This window comes from Podarcis cretensis (assembly GCF_951804945.1).
Source record: "Podarcis cretensis genome assembly, chromosome: 4".
NCBI lineage: Eukaryota > Metazoa > Chordata > Lepidosauria > Squamata > Lacertidae > Podarcis > Podarcis cretensis.
The window spans coordinates 56,089,340-56,108,563 of record NC_137173.1 but is presented as its reverse complement, the minus strand read 5'-3'; the positions used below and the strand labels follow the sequence as shown (position 1 = coordinate 56,108,563).

Here is a 19,224-nt window from a genome sequence, read left to right as displayed (position 1 = left end):
TAGGGGAGGGATTACCTGCCCACACAATAGAGGGAGGATCTTACCTGGGAATCCTCACTTGGCTCCAGAGCTTCTCCCACCCTACCCACCCTCAGTTAATGTCTTCTTTTGCAGGTTAACTTTTCTTCATAGGTTTTGCAGGTTAACTTTTCTTCACAGGTATGCGGGCGCTGCTACGTTAAGGTCGCTGTTAAAGGGCCAGAAGGGAATTTCCCTGCATTGGCAGGTTTCGCCTTTCCTGTAGCAAAACGTCACAACTTTGGCAGTATCAGGCCTTGGGCGGAATCCTTTAGTCCATCTTCCTCTTTGCGGCGGCGATACCAGGGTTCCCCATTAAAGGGGTTTCTGAAGGGAGGCTTTGACCGTACGCCGAAAGGTCATCATTGTTCTCCCCTGCGGCGGCAGCGTAACGGGGGCGGCTATCTCTGCTTGAACATATATTCTCCAGAGCCGGCCCATCCCTCCCCCACACACTGGATAACCCTGAAGCTCCCTAGGTCCCTGGCTGGGGACTAGGGAGGGAGAACGCCCAATGCCTGAGCCAAGGTCTACCCACATTTGAAATTTAATAAAGTTGTGGCCAATTTAATCCCATAGCACGTTGTCTTGAGTCGTTATTCCACATGACGGGGGAGAAAGCTCGGGATCTGGGGACTCTGCCTGTCCACGCAATACAAATTCTACAAATACCTTCCATATCTCCTCAAAATCATTTCTCCTGTGTATTCCCCGTCTTACCTTAATTGCACGTTAATTTATCATTAATAGCTATATCCCACATCTTTTTATATCAGTCTTCCATTTTATATTCTGCTTTCCCCTTCCACTTCCTAGCTATCATAATTCGTGTTGCTGTCAGTAAGTTTGTGAGCAAGCCCTTCATAGCCTGCGAACCTTCCATCCCATTGTAAATTGATAATAATGTTACCTCTGGACTTCTGGTCAGACTTTAACCCAGAGATTTTTGTTATCTCCTTGAACACCCTTTGCCACAACATGTGAACATAATTCCCGGTTTCCTGGCATCTCCTCCAACATAACACCAAATATTCCTCATTTATTTGATTTAATCTGACTGGTGTTAAATACCATCTCCAAACTGATTTATAATAATTTTTATTCTTTTATATTGTTCTAAAGCTGCTCATGACAGCAGTTATAGACCACACAGCAAGGCTCTCTTTCCTCCATACTGTCAGGGTATGTTTCTTATCATGGGTGTAGAACATAAAAGTTTTTGAGTTGCCAGGTTTTTATCTTTATGGCAACCGTGCCCCTGTTGTTTATGAACTGATTCTGTTGAGTCTCTTGCCAAGGTCACAGATCTGAGATATAGCTGGGCTTCTAGGCAGTTTTTCATTCATCTTTCTTCATTCGTCTTTCGTTGTTCTTCAGTTATGCCTCTACATTTTGAAGCTTTTGACTGTCACTGGGGACCCAGTGATGCTGTAACTATGTTTTTAAGCAGCTGAACCTCAGTAAACAACTACTGATGAACTTTGCTGCTTCTTTTGTGTGTTTGATTGGACACAGCACTGGATTTTCTTCGCCTACTGTCCATGTCTGGGTACTCTGTTGTTTTTTCTTGCCCATAAACTGGAGATATTTACCCAGGCATGGAGCCTGGGTGGTAACTGGATTTTGCACCAGCCCAGACCCATGTCCTATCTGAGTAGATATTTCACTGCTATTATTGAAAAGTGGATAGGTGCAAGAAAAGTGAAATTTCAAGGGCGGGGGGGGGGGTAGACCTGTGCTTTTTAACTTGTTCATAAATGACCTAGAGTTAGGGGTAAGCTGTGAGGTGGCCAGGTTTCCTGTTCATACTAAATTGTTCAGGGTCTAAAAGAGACTGTGAAGAGTTCCAAAAGGAACTCTCCAAACTGAGTGAATGGGCAGTAAAATGGCAAATGCTGATAGATGTAAACAAGTGTAAAGTGATACACCTTAGCTCCATTTTCAGTCATTGACATCTCCAGGTAGGTCTGGGACTATCCTGTTTGAAACCCTGGAGAGTTGCAGGGCTGTCAGTGTGGACAGAAGTCAGCAAGATGGACCAATGGTCTGGTCTGCCTGTAAGGCAGCTTCTTGTCTTTTTCAACTTTCTCAAAGCAAACATAGTGTAATTCTCTTCAACAGAGAAAGAATTCCCTTGAGATTTTCCCATAGTAATTTCAATTACGGGTGAATGTTTCTTTCTTTGACACGTGAAAATAAATGAAAACACAGACAGGAGGATAGAAAAAGGTTTTGTTTTTTTTAAGTACACTGAAGTCTCCATCAGCTCTTACACTAACACAAAGGCACTGTGGGAGGAATAAACAAAATAACACAGAGTGCAGTCATTACAGACAATGTGGTTGCCAATGTGGTTTGGCACCTGTGTGCTGCTAGTAGCTCAAGTCAAAGGCAGGCAAATGTGTGTAACAAAAAAGGGAAAAGGCTAGAGCACCGTCACACTTGGTCTACCAAGTCTTTAAGTCCTGGGCCTTAAAGTGTATAGCCAAGATTATTATTTTTTAAAAAAATGTTGCCTCCACATTTTACAATTCAAGCTGATTATAGACAGTGTACAGCCCATGGTAAACTTGTGCCAACCCAACCCCTGCTACTGGCAGTGACAATTGCTTTTGTTTTCGCCAAAATAATACTCTCCGGCACTGGAAGTTAACACATAGCGACTATATACTTGAGGGCTATAATGACTCCCAATGACCAGGACAGATAGAACTATCCATCGGAAAGCAGGAACTTGCAATATCACCAACTGATGCAAAACAAAAATAAAATGTTTATTCGGAGGAGTTAAGCAGAGCTAATGTAAGCCAAGGCTATCCCAGCACCTCTAGGATAAATTATGCAATGCTTTTGCCATAGGTTGTTCAATGAAAGTGCTTAATGCTTCACCATTAGAGAAAGAATTAAAGCTTTCCTTTGGCCACAATCCACTTACTGTAAAGGAATTTCATCTGATTCCAGTGAGACTATCCTAGAGTAAATGGGCGGTTGAGCTATTAGCCAGGTTTGTTATGTGGTCTTTATTAAAAGCATAAGTGTTCCTAAAGAAGGCTTCGGCACTTCAATAACTAGTATTTAAAAACAAACAAACATATCATGCCAGCTATAACTGCACGAAAACTGCCTTGCTAGAGAGCTGTCAGGTTTTGCCCCCAATTCTCAAATATAAGCCACGTGTCCAACTATCTTAATCCTCTAGGCCAAGCTAGAGACGACTGCCAAGGTCTAATGGCGCCTGGAAATTCAACAGGAGAATCCAGAATCAAGGACAAACTAAATGTGATGAGTAGAAACTCCTATGTTTTTGAAGTGTTAGCAGCAGTTGCAGTGGCCCAATTTGGATCAGGGCCACTACACTGGGAAGTATTTCAAACCCTTTCCCCCATCCTATTTTTCCAGTTAAAACCCCCATCCCACATAACTGGGCAAAGCATACAGGAAGCATGTGGGAATCTGTACATTTTGCCCAGGAGGGCAAATAGTGGTAGAGGGGGGAAATTAGGAAAACTGCACAAAAGAAATGTGTTTTTTTTAATCCCATGGTCTCAATCCAATCCCTCCTTGCTGCAATTGTAATTGTTTTTAATTGGGAGATCTTATGCAAACGTCTCATGCATCTTGTCTTATTTGCTTGCTGTTCCCATCTGTAGCTGCCAACATAAATCAATCTGCAATAAAGCATATGCAGTATTTTGATGTTTGCTCTGTATACACCCTTACCATAATGCTAGAACGAGCTTTTTGACGGCGCTTGTTAATTTCCTTAGGGTTCCCACAAAAGAATTTCCCAAAGGAGTGCAAGTTTCTCTCAGCCTACTGCAGTTTTCAAAATAACTGCAAGAGGATTAAAAAATTGCCCTGCATCTACCGATTAGTTGCAGTTCTTGTCCAAATATACGTCACAGGGAGAGCTGAAAATAGCTTTTCAGTGGCACAAGGGGGGGGGGGGGGGAGAGAGATAAGTGAGCAAATATCCTCAGAATCTGTTGAAAAGCTCTCTACATCCATGAACAATGAAATAATGAAAATATAATCTAATACTGTACAGGGCTATCACAATAATACAGACTCAGGAAGGCAATCAGTCACAGAGAACTTTTTCTTAAGTGAAGGCACCATGCAGGCTACAAGAATAACTTTGAATTTTCTTATTTACTATGATAAATTAATGCCTGTAGGGAATAAGCAGATAGTCAACATGAAATGTGCTTTATTTCAGTTGCTGTACATTAAAAAGAATACCGACTTCAAAGGCTAGTTTAGAAACAAGCAGGTCATTATGGTACATACAGGTGGAGCTTCCTTGCAGGTTCCAGTTCCGTTCCGCCTTGCCATCACCTCTGAGTGTTGTCAGCGTGTGCCTGGCAGGGCACAAACATGGAGAGAGAAACAATCCCTGTCCACAGAAACCTACACCCTAAAGTCAGACCCACAGTGTCTGTTGGCCATCAAGTTCTGAAGATCTGAAGACCCATTTGACACAACATATAAAGAATTTCCTGCGGGGCTGCTTGATGTCTCAGGTGACATCTATGCCGATATCTGGAGTTGGAGAGTAAAGCCAATGGTGTTTTCATGGAGGGGAAGTGATTGCTTTTATCTTCACACTGCAGTGATGCCATGGGCTTCTGTTTCCTGTGGGGGCAAAAAAACCCCCAAAATTTAATATGTTGCCAAGGGTTCTCCCTAGCGAAAGGAATGCACACGGCAGATAGCTAGCTCTTTATTGTCAAAGCTGACACATACAGTAGTTTCCATGGCTATGAATACTGCTCCCTCCACCCCAACCTAGGGTCTATGCAGCTATTCCCAAGTCTGCACTCTATAGAGCGGTTGCAGCAACAAGGGTGCATGCCCCTTCCCCCAGCTTATGTATCTTCCTCCTATGGGCTGTGCACATGCAGCCGGAGACTACGCCTGCTTGGAAGCTGCCTCTGCTCTTCCCATTTCAATTCTCTCCTGGTTCCGGAAGACAGTGGTGCAGGAGAGGGCAGGGAAGCACCTGGCCCTTTCACTTGCCTGACCTGCCTCTTCCTCCAGTGCCCTACCCTCCAGCTCTGAAGCTTCCCCTTTATGTACAAAAGGACCAACGCAGCTCCAAACAATCAAGTCCAGGAGGTGGGAAGATGGCTTGTTCTAGATGGGGCTGTGTTCCCCTGGAAGGAGAAGGTTCCTAGCTTGGTGGTACTCCTAGATCCAACACTGGGGAACTGGAAGCTCAGGTGGCCTCAGGGGCTAAGGTAAAGGTAAAGGTACCCCTGCCCGTACGGGCCAGTCTTGACAGACTCTGGGGTTGTGCGCCCATCTCACTTAAGAGGCCAGGGGCCAGCGCTGTCCGGAGACACTTCCGGGTCACATGGCCAGCGTGACGAAGCTGCTCTGGCCAGAGCCAGAGCCAGAGCCGCACACGGAAACGCCGTTTACCTTCCCGCTGGTAAGCGGTCCCTATTTATCTACTTGCACCCGGAGGTGCTTTCGAACTGCTAGGTTGGCAGGCGCTGGGACCGAGCAGCGGGAGCTCACCCCGCCGCAGGGATTCGAACCGCCGACCTTTCGATCGGCAAGCCCTAGGCGCTGAGGCTTTAACCCACAGCGCCACCTGCGTCCTGGCCTCAGGGGCTAGGAGTGCCTTTTACCCAGCTATGGCTGGTTTGCCAGCTACAAACCCTGTTAGTCATGGGTCAAGTGACGATCTAACGTAAGATAAGGTTACCAGATTTTTTTCAATGAATCCGGGGACACTTCATTGAAGTGAGTCGGAATGATAGGATTTTGTCAGGGGACTGATCTGTAAATCTGGGAACTGTCCCCGGGAAACGGGGACGTCTGGTAACCTTAATCTAACACTGGAAATCTAGCACTGCTGGAAATTAATTTTAAAATGGTATCCGATCATAAAAAGAAGTCAACAGACCGTGCAGACCGTATGTTTACACAATAGGAATGACCTTCCTGTCATTGACCAAGTTCTTTTTTGAGAGCTGACTTAATATTTCTGTAAAATATTAACCTGATGTTCCAGGTGTGTGTGCCAGGCAGTGTCAAAAGTGTGCTTCGCTGGACCACCTGCTTGCTTTTACAACCTCATTTTAAAACACTAGATGGCATTAGTCTGCTGTCAGGAAACTGCCATCGGAAGAATAGGTGGTGGAAGGGCTCCAGGAGGATAGAAGAGACTCAGCAGCAGAAGAGGGAACCAGTAGGGGGGGAGCAGGAGCTTCAAGGGACAGGAAGTCGGAGGGGAGGCTCTGGGACACTTCCAGTGAGAACAGTGAGGAGGTATCAAGGCCCCCTTTAGCGACCCCCACCCCTCGCCGGAAGCTGTCACGCAGGGAATCTAGGAGACGCGTTTCCGTTAAGCAGCTTTTATGCTGGAAGCGTTTCCGCAAGCGCCCACTGTCGGATTCTACCAGTGACTGACGGAGCCATGTCTAAGGGCTCCGCTCAAGGCAGAGCTTTGCTACGTTAAGCAAACTCCGAGGGACTAACCCTTTTACGCACAAGTAGCTCATTGTCCCATCACAGCAATCCGACAGTCCCTGAAAGCGCTTGTGCAAGGAGAGGCATCATGAGCAATCCAACCGGAGCCGGAGAAGGGGGAGCAGCTGCAGCCGTTCCAAGCCTGGAAGAAAGGTACAGGATGTTGGAGGTTCAGTTAGCCCTGCAAATGGCTAGGCTTGAGGAGAGGAGGGCTCATGATGCAGAGAAGGGAAAAGCCACCCAAGTCTCAAGGAAGGTGCCGGGACTGGTGCAGAAATTTGGGGGTGATCCCAGGAACTATCAAGCCTTTAGGACAGAAATGCAATATGCCCTTAATCTGCAGTTTGATGATTTTCCTGATGAGGAATCGAGGGTGGCGTTTGTGATTGGCCATCTAGAAAAAGGGGCGAGAGACTGGGTGAGACCCCTGATGGCAGCCAATAACGAGGTCCTAAAAGACACAAGGAAGTTTTTTCGCACCATGGATCTGATGTTCTCCAGTGAGATTGAGCAGGGAGTGGCGCGCAGACAGTTAATGGCGTGTAAGCAAGGGAACCGATCTGTCCGTGAGTACTGGACTGAGTTCACCATGTTGATCCATAAATTAAATTGGGATTTGTCTGCGGAACCGATACAAATGCTGTTCGAAGAAGGATTATCTTCGGCAGTAAAAGATGAACTTTCCCGGGCGCCCAGGGTGGAGTCTATGGACCAGCTGACTAAATCAGCGCTGGCCATAGGAGCACGGCAGGAGGCTAGAGCCTTGGAGAAGCGGGAAGGGAAAGAGGAGCGTTGGAGGGATTTCCGCATTCCAGAGATTCCAGAGCACCCTTCCCAGCCAGCAGAGCCGATGGAAATCGGAACAGCACGCGCGCGCGCAGTTTCAAACCCCAGCGAAGGGCGGAAGAAGGAGGGGAAAGGCGCCAAGAAATGTTTTCTCTGCCAATAGCCAGGTCACTTTGCCAGGGTTTGTCCGCAAAGAAAGGAATGGCAAGGAATGGCGGGAGCTGTTGGGGAGGAGGCGGAGGGAGCTAAGGAGTCAGTAAAAGCCAACGCCTGGCTGGAACCATCGGGGCACAGCAGCCAGGCCAAGGATCAGTGAATGTGCCCACGCCGGAACCACCAAGACCAGCGCTAGTAATAGAGGTGTTGCTAGAACTGGCAAACGGACACCCGCTAAAGGTTAAGGCGCTATTGGACTCAGGCAGCTCCTGCAACTTTATGAGTAAGGAGTTTGCAGCCGCACACCAGATACAAACCATCCCTTTAAAAAATCCTCTGCAGGTGACCACGATTGATGGGAGGGCGCTGTTGGGAGGAGAAGTTAACCAGCAGACTGTCCCCATGACAATGAGGGTGGCAAGACACACGGAACTGATAGCGTTTAATATAGCCACTTTGGGAGGAGCGCCCATCATTTTGGGGATGAGCTGGCTAGCGCTGCATGATCCGCTTGTGGGATTGCATCAGAGAGTGGTTTCCTTTGGGTCAGCGCATTGTATGGGACACTGCACGGAAAAGGGGGGCCAAGTAGGTACCCAGGCCACGTTAGCAAAGATAGAAGCAACAGATCAAGGTAGGGTACCACGACAATATACAGATTTGGCCAACGTCTTCAGCGAAAGGGAAGCAAATAAACTACCCCCGCACAGACCCTTTGACTGCCAAATCAACTTACTCCCAGGAGCACAATTGTCAGTGGGCAAGGTGTATGCAATGTCAGACAGGGAGATGCAGGAGTTAAGGGAGTTTATTGACAAAAACCTCAAGTGTGGGTTCATCAGAGAGTCACGAGCGGTGGGGGGTAGCCCAGTGTTCTTTGTGGACAAAAAAAATACAGATAAACCAAGATTGGTTGTGGACTTCCGGGCCCTGAACGCAGTGTCTGAACCCGTGACTTTCCCCATGCCCAGAATCGATGACATTCTGACCCGGGTGAGAAAAGGGAAAATTTTTACCAAGCTGGACCTGAGGGGGGCGTATAACCTGATACGTATGAGAAAGGGAGATGAGTGGAAAACCACTATGTTCACCCCCTTGGGGGCCTTTGAGTACTGCGTTATGCCTTTCGGCCTCCAGGGGGGGTCAGCCGTTTTTCAATCATTCATGAATCACATCCTAGGACCATTGCTTTACAAGAACTGCGCTGCGTTCTTAGATGATGTACTGGTGTACTCAGAGGATGAAGGGCGGCATGTGCGAGATGTACGAGAGGTACTGAGCAAACTGCAAGAAAACCAGCTGTGGGTGAAACTGGAGAAGTGTCAGTTTCACACCAGAGAGGTGGAATTCCTAGGGTACCGGTTGTCAGACAAGGGGCTGGCCATGGATCCTAGCAAGGTGCAAGCGGTACTGGAATGGAGACCACCGAAAACTAAGAAAGATGTGCAAAGGTTTTTGGGGTTCGGAAACTTCTATCGGAAGTTCATCAAGAACTTTGCCCACTTAACGGCCCCCATCACGGATTGTCTCAGCAGTAAGAAGAAATTTGTCTGGACGGAAGAAGCACAGCGAGCATTCGAAAGTTTAAAGAGGGCGTTTGCTTCGGAAGAACAACTCTTACACGTGGATCTGCAGCAGCCGATGAGAGTGGAAACCGACGCGTCTGACAGAGCGGTGGGCGCCGTACTCCTCCAGCCGGGACAGGATACGTCAGAATGGAGACCGTGTGCCTTCTTCTCGAGGAAGTTGAACAAATCCGAGAGGAACTATACCGTGTACGACAGGGAATTACTCGCCATCCATGAAGCGTTCAAGAGATGGCGACACCTGTTGATCGGGGCGCAACACAAGGTTCAAGTGCGGACAGACCACAAAAATCTAGAATACTGGAGGACAGCCCGAGTACTGAACCAGAGACAAGTAAGATGGGCGCAAGAGTTCTCCAAGTTCAATTTTGAAATTCGCTACGTGCCGGGGGCAGAGAATGTCAGAGCGGACGCTCTCTCCAGAAAACCTGAGTACTTAGAGGGGGAAGGAGCAGCGGAAGAAAGACATATCATCCCTGAGAACCACTGGGTTTGTGGGGCGGCATTGGCGGGGCAAAGAGAACTGGTAGAGGGTACTGAGAACGATGAATATGTCCAAGAAAAACTTAGGGAACTCAGGGAGACAGGTGAGAACACAGGGGGTTTTGAGGAAAAGAACGGAAAACTATATTACAAAGGGGCACTCTACATACCAGATGGGGAACTAAGAGGGCGGGTGCTCAAACAGTTGCATGACAGCCCCACGGCGGGGCACTACGGACAGCACAAGACCATGTGGTTGGTTACCAGGGAGTTTTGGTGGCCCAAGGTGAGGGAAGACGTGCGGCAGTATGTCCGGGGATGCGACAGGTGCCAAAAAGCAAAGGGAGAGAGGTTGGCGCCAGCAGGGTTATTAGAACCCTTACCCACCCCAGAAAGGCCATGGGAGATGGTATCCATAGATTTCATGACCGATCTACCGAAATCCAAAGGGAAAACCGCGGTCATGGTGGTAGTAGATCAACTAACTAAGATGTGCCATTTTATAGCTTGTTCACATGCAGTCACAGCGGAAGAAACCGCAAGGTTGTTTGTAAAGCATATTTTCAGGTTGCATGGCGCCCCCTTGAGGGTTTTGAGCGACAGAGGGAAACAATTTACTTCCAGGTTCTGGAGGAAGCTAACGAGCTTGTTGCATGTGGAGGTAAGTTTTTCCACCGCCAGGCACCCAGAAACAAATGGGCAAGCAGAAAGGGCAAACGGGGTTTTGCAACAATATCTGAGGTGTTATGTAAAAGACAGAGAAACTGATTGGGTAGATAAGTTACCTCTGGCAGAATTTGCCTACAACAACACGGAAAACGTGTCCACAGGGATGAGTCCCTTTCTGGCCAATTATGGGTGTCACCCTCGAGCATTCCCAGGAGAAGGAGGGGAGAACTGGAGCGTACCGGCGGCGGAACACTTTGTGGAAGAAATGGAAGCAATCCACCGGCAGCTCCAACTCAACTTGGAGAAAGCCAAAGAAGCATATAAGAAACAAGCAGACAGAAATAGGAGGGAAGGTGAAACCATAAGGGTGGGAAACCGGGTGTGGCTATCCACCCAAGGACTGCCGTTTAAGGGAGGGTGTAAGAAATTGAGACCCAAACGGTTGGGACCCTTTGAGGTCATACAACAGGTGAACCCAGTAGCATTCAAACTCAGATTGCCCAGTCACATGAAATTGCACCCAGTATTTCACAGATCATTACTGTCACCGTACCGAGAGGGACGGGAGTGGGGGGAACGTGAGAGGGGGGTCACCCAAACACCTGTCATTGAAGAGAGAGAACGCAACATGGAAGTGGCAGGAATCATTGATTCCAGGTGGAAGGGGAATCGGGTGGAATACTTGGTAGAATGGGAGGGGGAGGAAGAGTCAGAAAACACGACGAGGTTTTGATAGAAACGTTCCATCAGCGTTTCCCAAGAAAACCGCAGCCGGTGGAGCGATTTAGGAGGGAATACTTCGGAACCACTGATGAGGAAGGGGTGTTTGAAGGGTTCCCAGAGTCAGGGAGTGAGGAGGCGGCATACTCCGACGAAGAAGAGGAAGACGGGGAAGGAAATGGAAGGCAGTGGCTAGAAGTGTTTGAATCCTCTGAGGACGAGGAGAGTTCCTTCCGAGGCTTTCCAGCCTCACCGCCTGTAGAAGAGGAGGCGGGAGGGGGTGGAGGGGGGCCTGGAGGGGAGGTGGATGTCAGGAAACTGCCATCGGAAGAACAGGTGGTGGAAGGGCTCCAGGAGGATAGAAGAGACTCAGCAGCAGAAGAGGGAACCAGTAGGGGGGGAGCAGGAGCTTCAAGGGACAGGAAGTCGGAGGGGAGGCTCTGGGACACTTCCAGTGAGAACAGTGAGGAGGTATCAAGGCCCCCTTTAGCGACCCCCACCCCTCGCCGGAAGCTGTCACGCAGGGAATCTAGGAGACGCATTTCCGTTAAGCAGCTTTTATGCTGGAAGCGTTTCCGCAAGCGCCCACTGTCAGATTCTACCAGTGACTGACGGAGCCATGTCCAAGGGCTCCGCTCAAGGCAGAGCTTTGCTACGTTAAGCAAACTCCGAGGGACTAACCCTTTTACGCACAAGTAGCTCATTGTCCCATCACATCTGCCAAATGACTGTTTTGATAGGCAACACAATAAAGAAAATGCACATGCCACAAACACCCAATCACAGCATATATTGTGCTTAAGTGCACAAAAGTAACTGCAAGGAGGAAGTATACCTTCTGTTTATTTATATTAAGTCTTTGGGTGACCTGACACTAATTCGGTCACATCAGGGCTTCAGTGTAAATTAAGATAACAAAGATGTTGCAATTCTGGGTGGCAACCATGTGAGATTCAACCATGACACTGATGTACAAAATTAAGACTAATATGACACATACATGAAGTCTTATTGATTGCAAAGAACTAGGACTGGAGAGACCCAGGTTCAAATCTCCACTCCATCATGAACCTCAGTGAGTTACCTCAGGCCCATCTCTATCTCTCAGCCTTAACTACCTCACAGGGTTGTTGTGAGAAAAGGTAATATATATATGTAATCAAGAAATAAATAGAAAATTATATGAAAATGCAGTTCTTCCTGTATATCCATGAACTGGGTGCAGGTTGAAGGAGTATATTGATTAATGTTGAGTGTCCAGTCATAAGCAGGACAGAAAGTCATTGGGATCCATGGATTACTTCAGTGTAAACGGTTGCAGAATGCTCTCATCAGAGTAGGAATATGGAGCTTCTTTGCTGATTTAAAAAAGTACATTCTGTCTCAAAACGCCCCTTGAACTTGATTCATACAATTCTACAAAAACTCTCTTGTTTAAAACTATGGAAACAAAATGCTGTTAAAAAAAAAAGCCAGGGAAGCAAGGAAAAAAGAAATTTTGGGTGCTATATCAAAGAAAGAAAATGAATTAGGGAAAAACTCCAAATAAACAATTAATAAAACAGGCAATAAAATTATTACAATCACAGTATTCAATATAATCAACGAAGAAATAACATGGAAAGTTAAAAAAATGAAACAGAAATTCTTTGAGCATGCAAACAAACCTGGAAAATTGTTAGCATGGCAATTAAGGAGAAATCAACAGATGAATCATATAGGTAAAATTAATTCCAATTGGAAAGTTTTAGATACAACTAAAGAAATAAGGGAAGTCTTTTAAAAATATTTTCAGAATTTATACAAAAGAAGAAATGAAAAGGCAATCAACATACAGGAATATATAAAAAAGAGTCATCTGCCAAAGATAAAACAAGAGATAATATTTTTAAATAGGCAAATAACAGATCAAGACATCCCCGAGGCAATAAATCAAATAAAGGTGGACAAATCACCAGGACCAGATGGATTATCAGCAAAGTATTATAAAAAATTTAAAGAACAGCTTGTAAATCCAATGAAAGTCATAATGAATGAAGTATTAACAGATGGGGAAATTCCAGAAACATGGAAGGAAGCTTATATTACTTTGATTCCAAAACAAGATACAGATTTGACCTTGGTCAAAAACTATAGACCCATTTCATTATTGAACAATGATTATAAGATATTTGCTAATATTTTAGCTAATAGATTGAAAAAGGTCTTAAATGTTTATATACATCCAGACCAAGTGGGATTCCTTCCAGGTAGGCAGATGAAAGATAATATAAGAAATATCTTAAATGTAATAGAGTATTTAGAAGTAAGAAATTAGAAAAAAGCAGCAATGATGTTTATAGATGCAGAAAAAGCATTTGATAATATATCTTGGGATTTTATAAAGAAAGTGATGGAAGAAATGGAATATGGAGAAAAAAATTATAAAAGGGATACAAGCTGTATATACAGAACAGAGTGCAAAACTAATTATTAACCAATTGATAACGAACCAATTCAAAATAGAAAAAGGAACGAGACAAGGATGTCCGTTATCACCTTTATTATTCATTCTGGTGCTGAGGGTTTTGAACAGAAACATAAGAGCAGACAAGCAGATTGTGGGAATAAAAACGGGGGGAAATGAATTTAAGTTGCAAGCATTTGCAGATGACTTGGTAATCACAGGTGAGGAACCCAAACTATGTCTCCCTAAGGCTTTAGAAAAAATATAAGAGTTTGGGCGAGTGGCAGGATTTAAATTAAATAAGGGAAAGACAAAAAATACTAACAAAAAATATGATGGAACTGGAGAAAAGGGAATTGCAGGAGATTATAAAAGTAGAAATTCACAAAAAAAGTCAAATATTTAGGAATCTGGCTTACTAATAAAAACTTAAATTTATATAAAGACAACTATGAGAAAGTTTGGAATGAGATTAAGAAAGATTTGGAAATTTGGAATAGAATGAATCTCTCCTTGATGGGAAGGATAGCAGAAATAAAGATGAATGCACTACCAGCGGCAATAATTACGGTATATTGGCACAAACTTGGAAGACAGAAGAAACACCAACGAAAGAACAATGGCAAGGGAAACTTATGTAATATGCAGAACTGGCAAAACTAACAGGAAAAGTACATGAAAAGGACAACAAAGGCTATAAAAGAGAGTGGGAACCATTTACAACATACAGTATATGAAGAGGCAACATAAAGAAATGGACTCATTGGCAGGGTTTGAGTAAACAATCACAACTGTATACAACAAAAAATAAGACTATATGTACTGGGAAAATTTTAGGGAAACAATACGCAGGGTGAACAATATGGAAATAAAACAAAATGGGAGTATGAGGGAAGTCCAAGGGAGAAGGGTGGAAATATGAAAATTGTTAAAGATATATTGTTAGAAGAAGTATACATGGAAAAATCAATAAAAAAATAATTATAAAAAACCCTATGGAAACAACCCAGATAAATAACCCAGTTTACACTTTTAGCCCCATCAGTTTCAACAAGAGAGGAATATACGTGTTTCTCTGCCACTAGGAATGATGGAACAAAAGTGGATTAAATTAATTGGCTCATGCTCTAGTTATCACCCATTAATGCTATATAAATCCCACCCAATGTTGGAAAAATAAATGAAGGCATGTAAGCAGATTGTACCTACTGTTGTCTGCTTAAAACAAGCAGGGAAAATATTCTTTATTCCCCCTTTTGAGACAAATTAAAGTTTTGGTGGCAGGGATTGAAACTATCAGGATTTCAGGTAAAGGCTGAAATGAGGCAGCTGTCAGCAAACTTACCTGAACAGTCTTCTGAAGGAAAAAGTCATAATAGAATTGTACTAAGATTCTTCTTCTTCCTCCTCCTCCTCCTCCTCCTCCTCTGCTTCTTCTTCCTCCTCTTCTGCTTCTTCCTCCTCCTGTGCTGCCTCTGTTTCCTTATTTATATAAAGGAGAGAACATTCAAATATGGGAAGGGAAAGAAGCAACTACTGAAACAGTGGATTAAATGTGACATGCATATTGCTCCCTCAAAAAAATGGGAGAAATCACCTTATACTGCAATGCAAAGTCTGCTACAATTTTAAAGGTGCGTGGGCAGAACGTAGTCTCCTGCTCACAGATCCTTCTATAAAAGGTGGGCTATTTTTCTGACATAAATAATGTGTAATTCTCCAAGAAGGAAAAGCTCAATTTGGAGGTGGGGTGCATACTCCATTTGCAGCCATACTGTGTTGCTAGCACATTTCATTTTTCTAAATAGAAATACAAGCTTTTATAAAAGCTTAATGCAGCTGAATGTTGAATTCTTTACTACATTAACGCATGCAGACAAGCCACATTACATTTAATGATTAATGATCAAAGAGCAGAAGCATAATTCAGCCAAACTAATAAACTCAACAGTAGTCTCTATGCCTTCTGACTTTCTCTAGTGTTTGAGGGTGTGTGTGAGAGAGAAAAAGTGTATACATATTAGTGTGTGTATAATATTGTTCAAGTTAGATTCTGATCTACTGTTTATTTTTCTTATCTGTTAGAAGGAAACAATAGCAAAAGCTATTCTAGAGTAAGGTTACCAGATATTTTTCAATGAATCCGAGGACACTTTTCAACTTCCTACAAAACAGATGGATTTTGTCGGGCGACTGATTTGTAAATCCAGGGACTGTCCCCGGGAAACGGGGATGCATGGTAACCTTATTCTAGAACATACTTTCCCTATTCACAAGGCAATATATGACTTTTATCTACATACCACACATAATCTAGCCTACATGTCTTTGTTCTTCCATCACCTAGCAAATTAATGAAAAGGGCAAGTTGTGCTATTGTGTTGCTCCTATTCATTTCCACAGCATTTGCATAGATTAATGTGTGGGCATTTGTGGTAGATTCTGGCCCATAGTGCACTGGTAGTCCTAGCATGAAATATCACTGAGGCATTGTCTACATCAGAGTGTCTTGCATACTCAATGTGTTGCTGAAGCACACAACTGAAAGGGAACCAGTTTACCCAATTTACCCTGCCTCCATTTTCTTCCCTTTCCTCTGTTGTTTTATTACACAGTTTTTTCTAGCTTGTAAACCATTTTGGACAGGGACGCATTCTCTCATTCTTTGTAAAGCTTCGTGTGCATGGATGGTGTTATATAAATAGGAATGACCATAATGAGGAAAGAGCAGAGTATTAAATTGTGTGGCACCTTCTGCATTTTTCACCAAGAGAATTCCATCATCCCCACAGTGATATAAGAGTAGGATGCACCAAAACATTGTTATTCAAGTTATATGTCCAAACTCACAAGTAGTTTTTGTGGCCCAATCTAAGGTTATGTCCCATGAAGAGTACATCCAATATCAACATATAACAATATTCCATGTGGGAAGGCTGGGCATATATGCCCTCATCTCCCTCCCCAATTTAAGCCCTTCTTCTTGTCACACCATTTCTCTGCTCTAAATTCCTTCCTCCTGTGGAAATTGCAGAGTCAGGAGAAAATGAAAGACATAGTGCGAGATTGGTTACATTATGCTCAGATTAAAGAAGTTTTTAAACTTGATAAAAAGTTAGGATTCCAGGTGGAAAAATCGAAGTTAGAAACGGAACTGTTAGAGCCTAAGACTAAGACTAAGATACTCTCAAGAATGTATAACTTGCTGTTAAAATGGAACACACAAGATGAAATGGTTAAATCGGCTATGATAAAGTGGGCACAGGACATTGGGTATAATATTATGTTTGAGGACTGGGAAAAGTTATGGACCATTGGGCTGAATTTCACTGCATGTAATGCTTTGAAAGAAAATGTAATGAAAATGATATATAGATGGTACATGACCCTAGTCAAACTTGCAAAAATATACCACTTGTCTGATAATAAGTGTTGGAAATGCAGGGAAAGTGAAGGAACGTTCTTTCACCTCTGGTGGACTTGCCCTAGGGTTAAGGCCTTCTGGGAAATGATATACAATGAGCTGAAAAAGGTATTTAAGTATACCTTCCCTAAGAAACCAGAGGCCTTCCTTTTGGGCATCGTTGACCAGAGGGTGCTAAGGAATGACCGAACATTTTTTATGTATGCAACAATAGCAGCAAGGATACTCGTTGCGAAGCATTGGAAAACCCAAGATCTACCCACACTGGAAGAATGGCAGATGCAACTGATAGACTATATGGAACTGGCTGAGATGACTGGCAGAATTCGAGACCTGGGAGAGGAGACGGTGGAAGAAGATTGGAAGAAATTTAAGGACTATTTGCAAAAATATTGTAAACTGTATGAATGTTAAGGAGGATGCTTGATCACAAACAACTTGGCACCATTGAATTAGATAAACTGAACTATGAAGATAAGCTAAATTTAGGAAAAAATCAACTTTTAGATAATGATTAGGCTAAACTAAAAAGTTTTAAAAAGTCAAATGAATATATCTAAAATTTAAGATATAACATTGGAAAATTAGATAAGGTGGGGACAAGGTGATAAATTGCTGAATTAATTTTTATATTTTGGAACGTAGGAGAGGGAGATGTGAGGAAGTCCAAAAAGGATAAGAAAATATGTTATGAAATGTGATGTTTTTTGTATGTTTTGTTTATTATGTTATAATTTTTTTAAAAAAACTATTAATAAATATTATATATAAAAAAAGAAAGCTCATTAAAAAATAATAATAAATAAATTCCTTCCTCCTGAAGCAATTTTGGTTTGAAAAGAAGAGAAGATGAAGAAGTAGGTCACTGTTGCTTGCATTATAGCACAAAACTTGCAGTGTGCCCCTAACAATGTCGTTAGCAGTCCTCTTGCACCAACCCTAGAATGCCAATTTTATCTTAACAGCAGCATTACGTCTGCAGTGGACTTGTACTAGGAGGAAAAAATGAATCCAGAAAGTAAAAAAGGCAGAAGATGCATACAGATGCACTGCCTAGGTATAAAACAATATTTGATTTTCACAAAAAAATTATGGTTAAGATTTGTAACGAAAACCCCAGGAAATAACCTCAATTGGTTTTAATAGTAAACACATACAACACACAAGGCAGGAGTTGGCTGAGAAGCTCCAAGCCAGAGGTCTGCTCCTTTAAGGCAAGTCTGGTGCAAGAGGGATAAAAGGTCTCCACTGAGCTTCAGGCCCAGCAGGTTGTCTGTTTGGAACTATCCAAGGTCCTTCAATTTAGCCTAAAGCTACCTGCTACCTGACTGATTGACAAAGCTACACCTATGTCTCTGATGTGCCCTGTGCAGGTGTGTGCAAGCAGGCATGAATGTCCACATAGTTATATAGGTGCACCAGGTGCTGTTGAACATCAGTTCAAGCGCATGCCATTTTGCTCTGAGAAAATGGTTAGAATGAATTCCTTGGTCCCAGAAGTTAAACAGGCCCATACATAAATATTCTTTGCTAGATGCCAGTCATAACTTGGTTTTGTGATTTAGCTTGGGGAAAGAGGGTTGTCAAGCAATGCTTCACATTAGTCAGCAAGCAGACAAATCAAAGTGCAGACTACAAGGAGTTTTTGAGCGTACTTCTGTCACTGGCTGTTCTTCACCTTCTTCCTGCAAATGAGAAAAACCATCCCTTAAAACAGACTAATAAAAAAGATCAGACAGCAACCAATGACAAAAAACCAACAACTGAGAAAGTCTAGAATCTATTAAACAGGAGGGTCTAGACACGTTTGTTCAGAAGAAAGTCATACTACAGTGTTTATTCTCAGATAAATATGCATTGGGTTACACCCTTAAGAATGCTGCAAGGCATAATGTTACTTTCCCCCCCTTTATCTTAAGCACACAAAGCAGGGCTGAATCAAAAATTAATTGAAGATAACCTTCTGGCACTTTTTTTTCAGCTGCTCCTGATCTGTTGGGGAATTCCAGTCCTCCCCTGGAAAATGCTTGGCAAATATTTGACCATTTCACTCTCCATGGATTTTGGGTGCAACTATAAATCAAGCTAATATACTGTTCAGTGTCATTTTAACCACTGTTACGAAGGAAGGAATTGGCTTTGTTCTTATTCCTTCCCATTCTCCTTTCTTCACCCAACAATATAAACAAACAACAGAATTTTATTCAACATTGAGTAAGCCAAAAATCTCCCAGAAGACAATTCTGTGAGGGGGGGGGGAAATGTGTTGGAGAATTTCAGCCCCCCCCCCTGGATATTTGGCAAAACTCCCTTACCTGCCCAATTTTGCCTCCCCAAAATAGCCCATTTTGGTTCAGCCCCAAAATAAAAGTTAGAAGAGGAATGGCAGCAAAGCAGAATTTTTTCACCTCTCTCGATGGCCCTCACAGAACAGTGAAGTGCCCAGCTCTTGCAGC

General features: G+C 43.6%; 1 protein-coding gene across 3 annotated transcripts in view; it reads right to left on the bottom strand.

Annotated features, from left to right (window-relative positions):
* Positions 1-2,238: 2,238 nt before the first annotated feature.
* The window catches only part of SH3BGR (SH3 domain binding glutamate rich protein), a 36,436-nt gene continuing 19,450 nt past the window's right edge, over positions 2,239-19,224 (bottom strand). For 2 of the 3 annotated variants that reach the window (XM_079974977.1, XM_079974979.1), the window contains exons 6-8: positions 18,424-18,453; positions 14,690-14,826; positions 2,239-4,653 (exon numbers count right to left, since the gene is read on the bottom strand). In XM_079974977.1, the coding sequence (XP_079831103.1) occupies positions 14,731-14,826; positions 18,424-18,453 (126 nt within the window). In that variant the 3' untranslated portion in view covers positions 2,239-4,653; positions 14,690-14,730. The remainder of the gene's footprint in view (positions 4,654-14,689; positions 14,827-18,423; positions 18,454-19,224) is intronic. The other variant, XM_079974978.1, reaches the window with a different exon arrangement.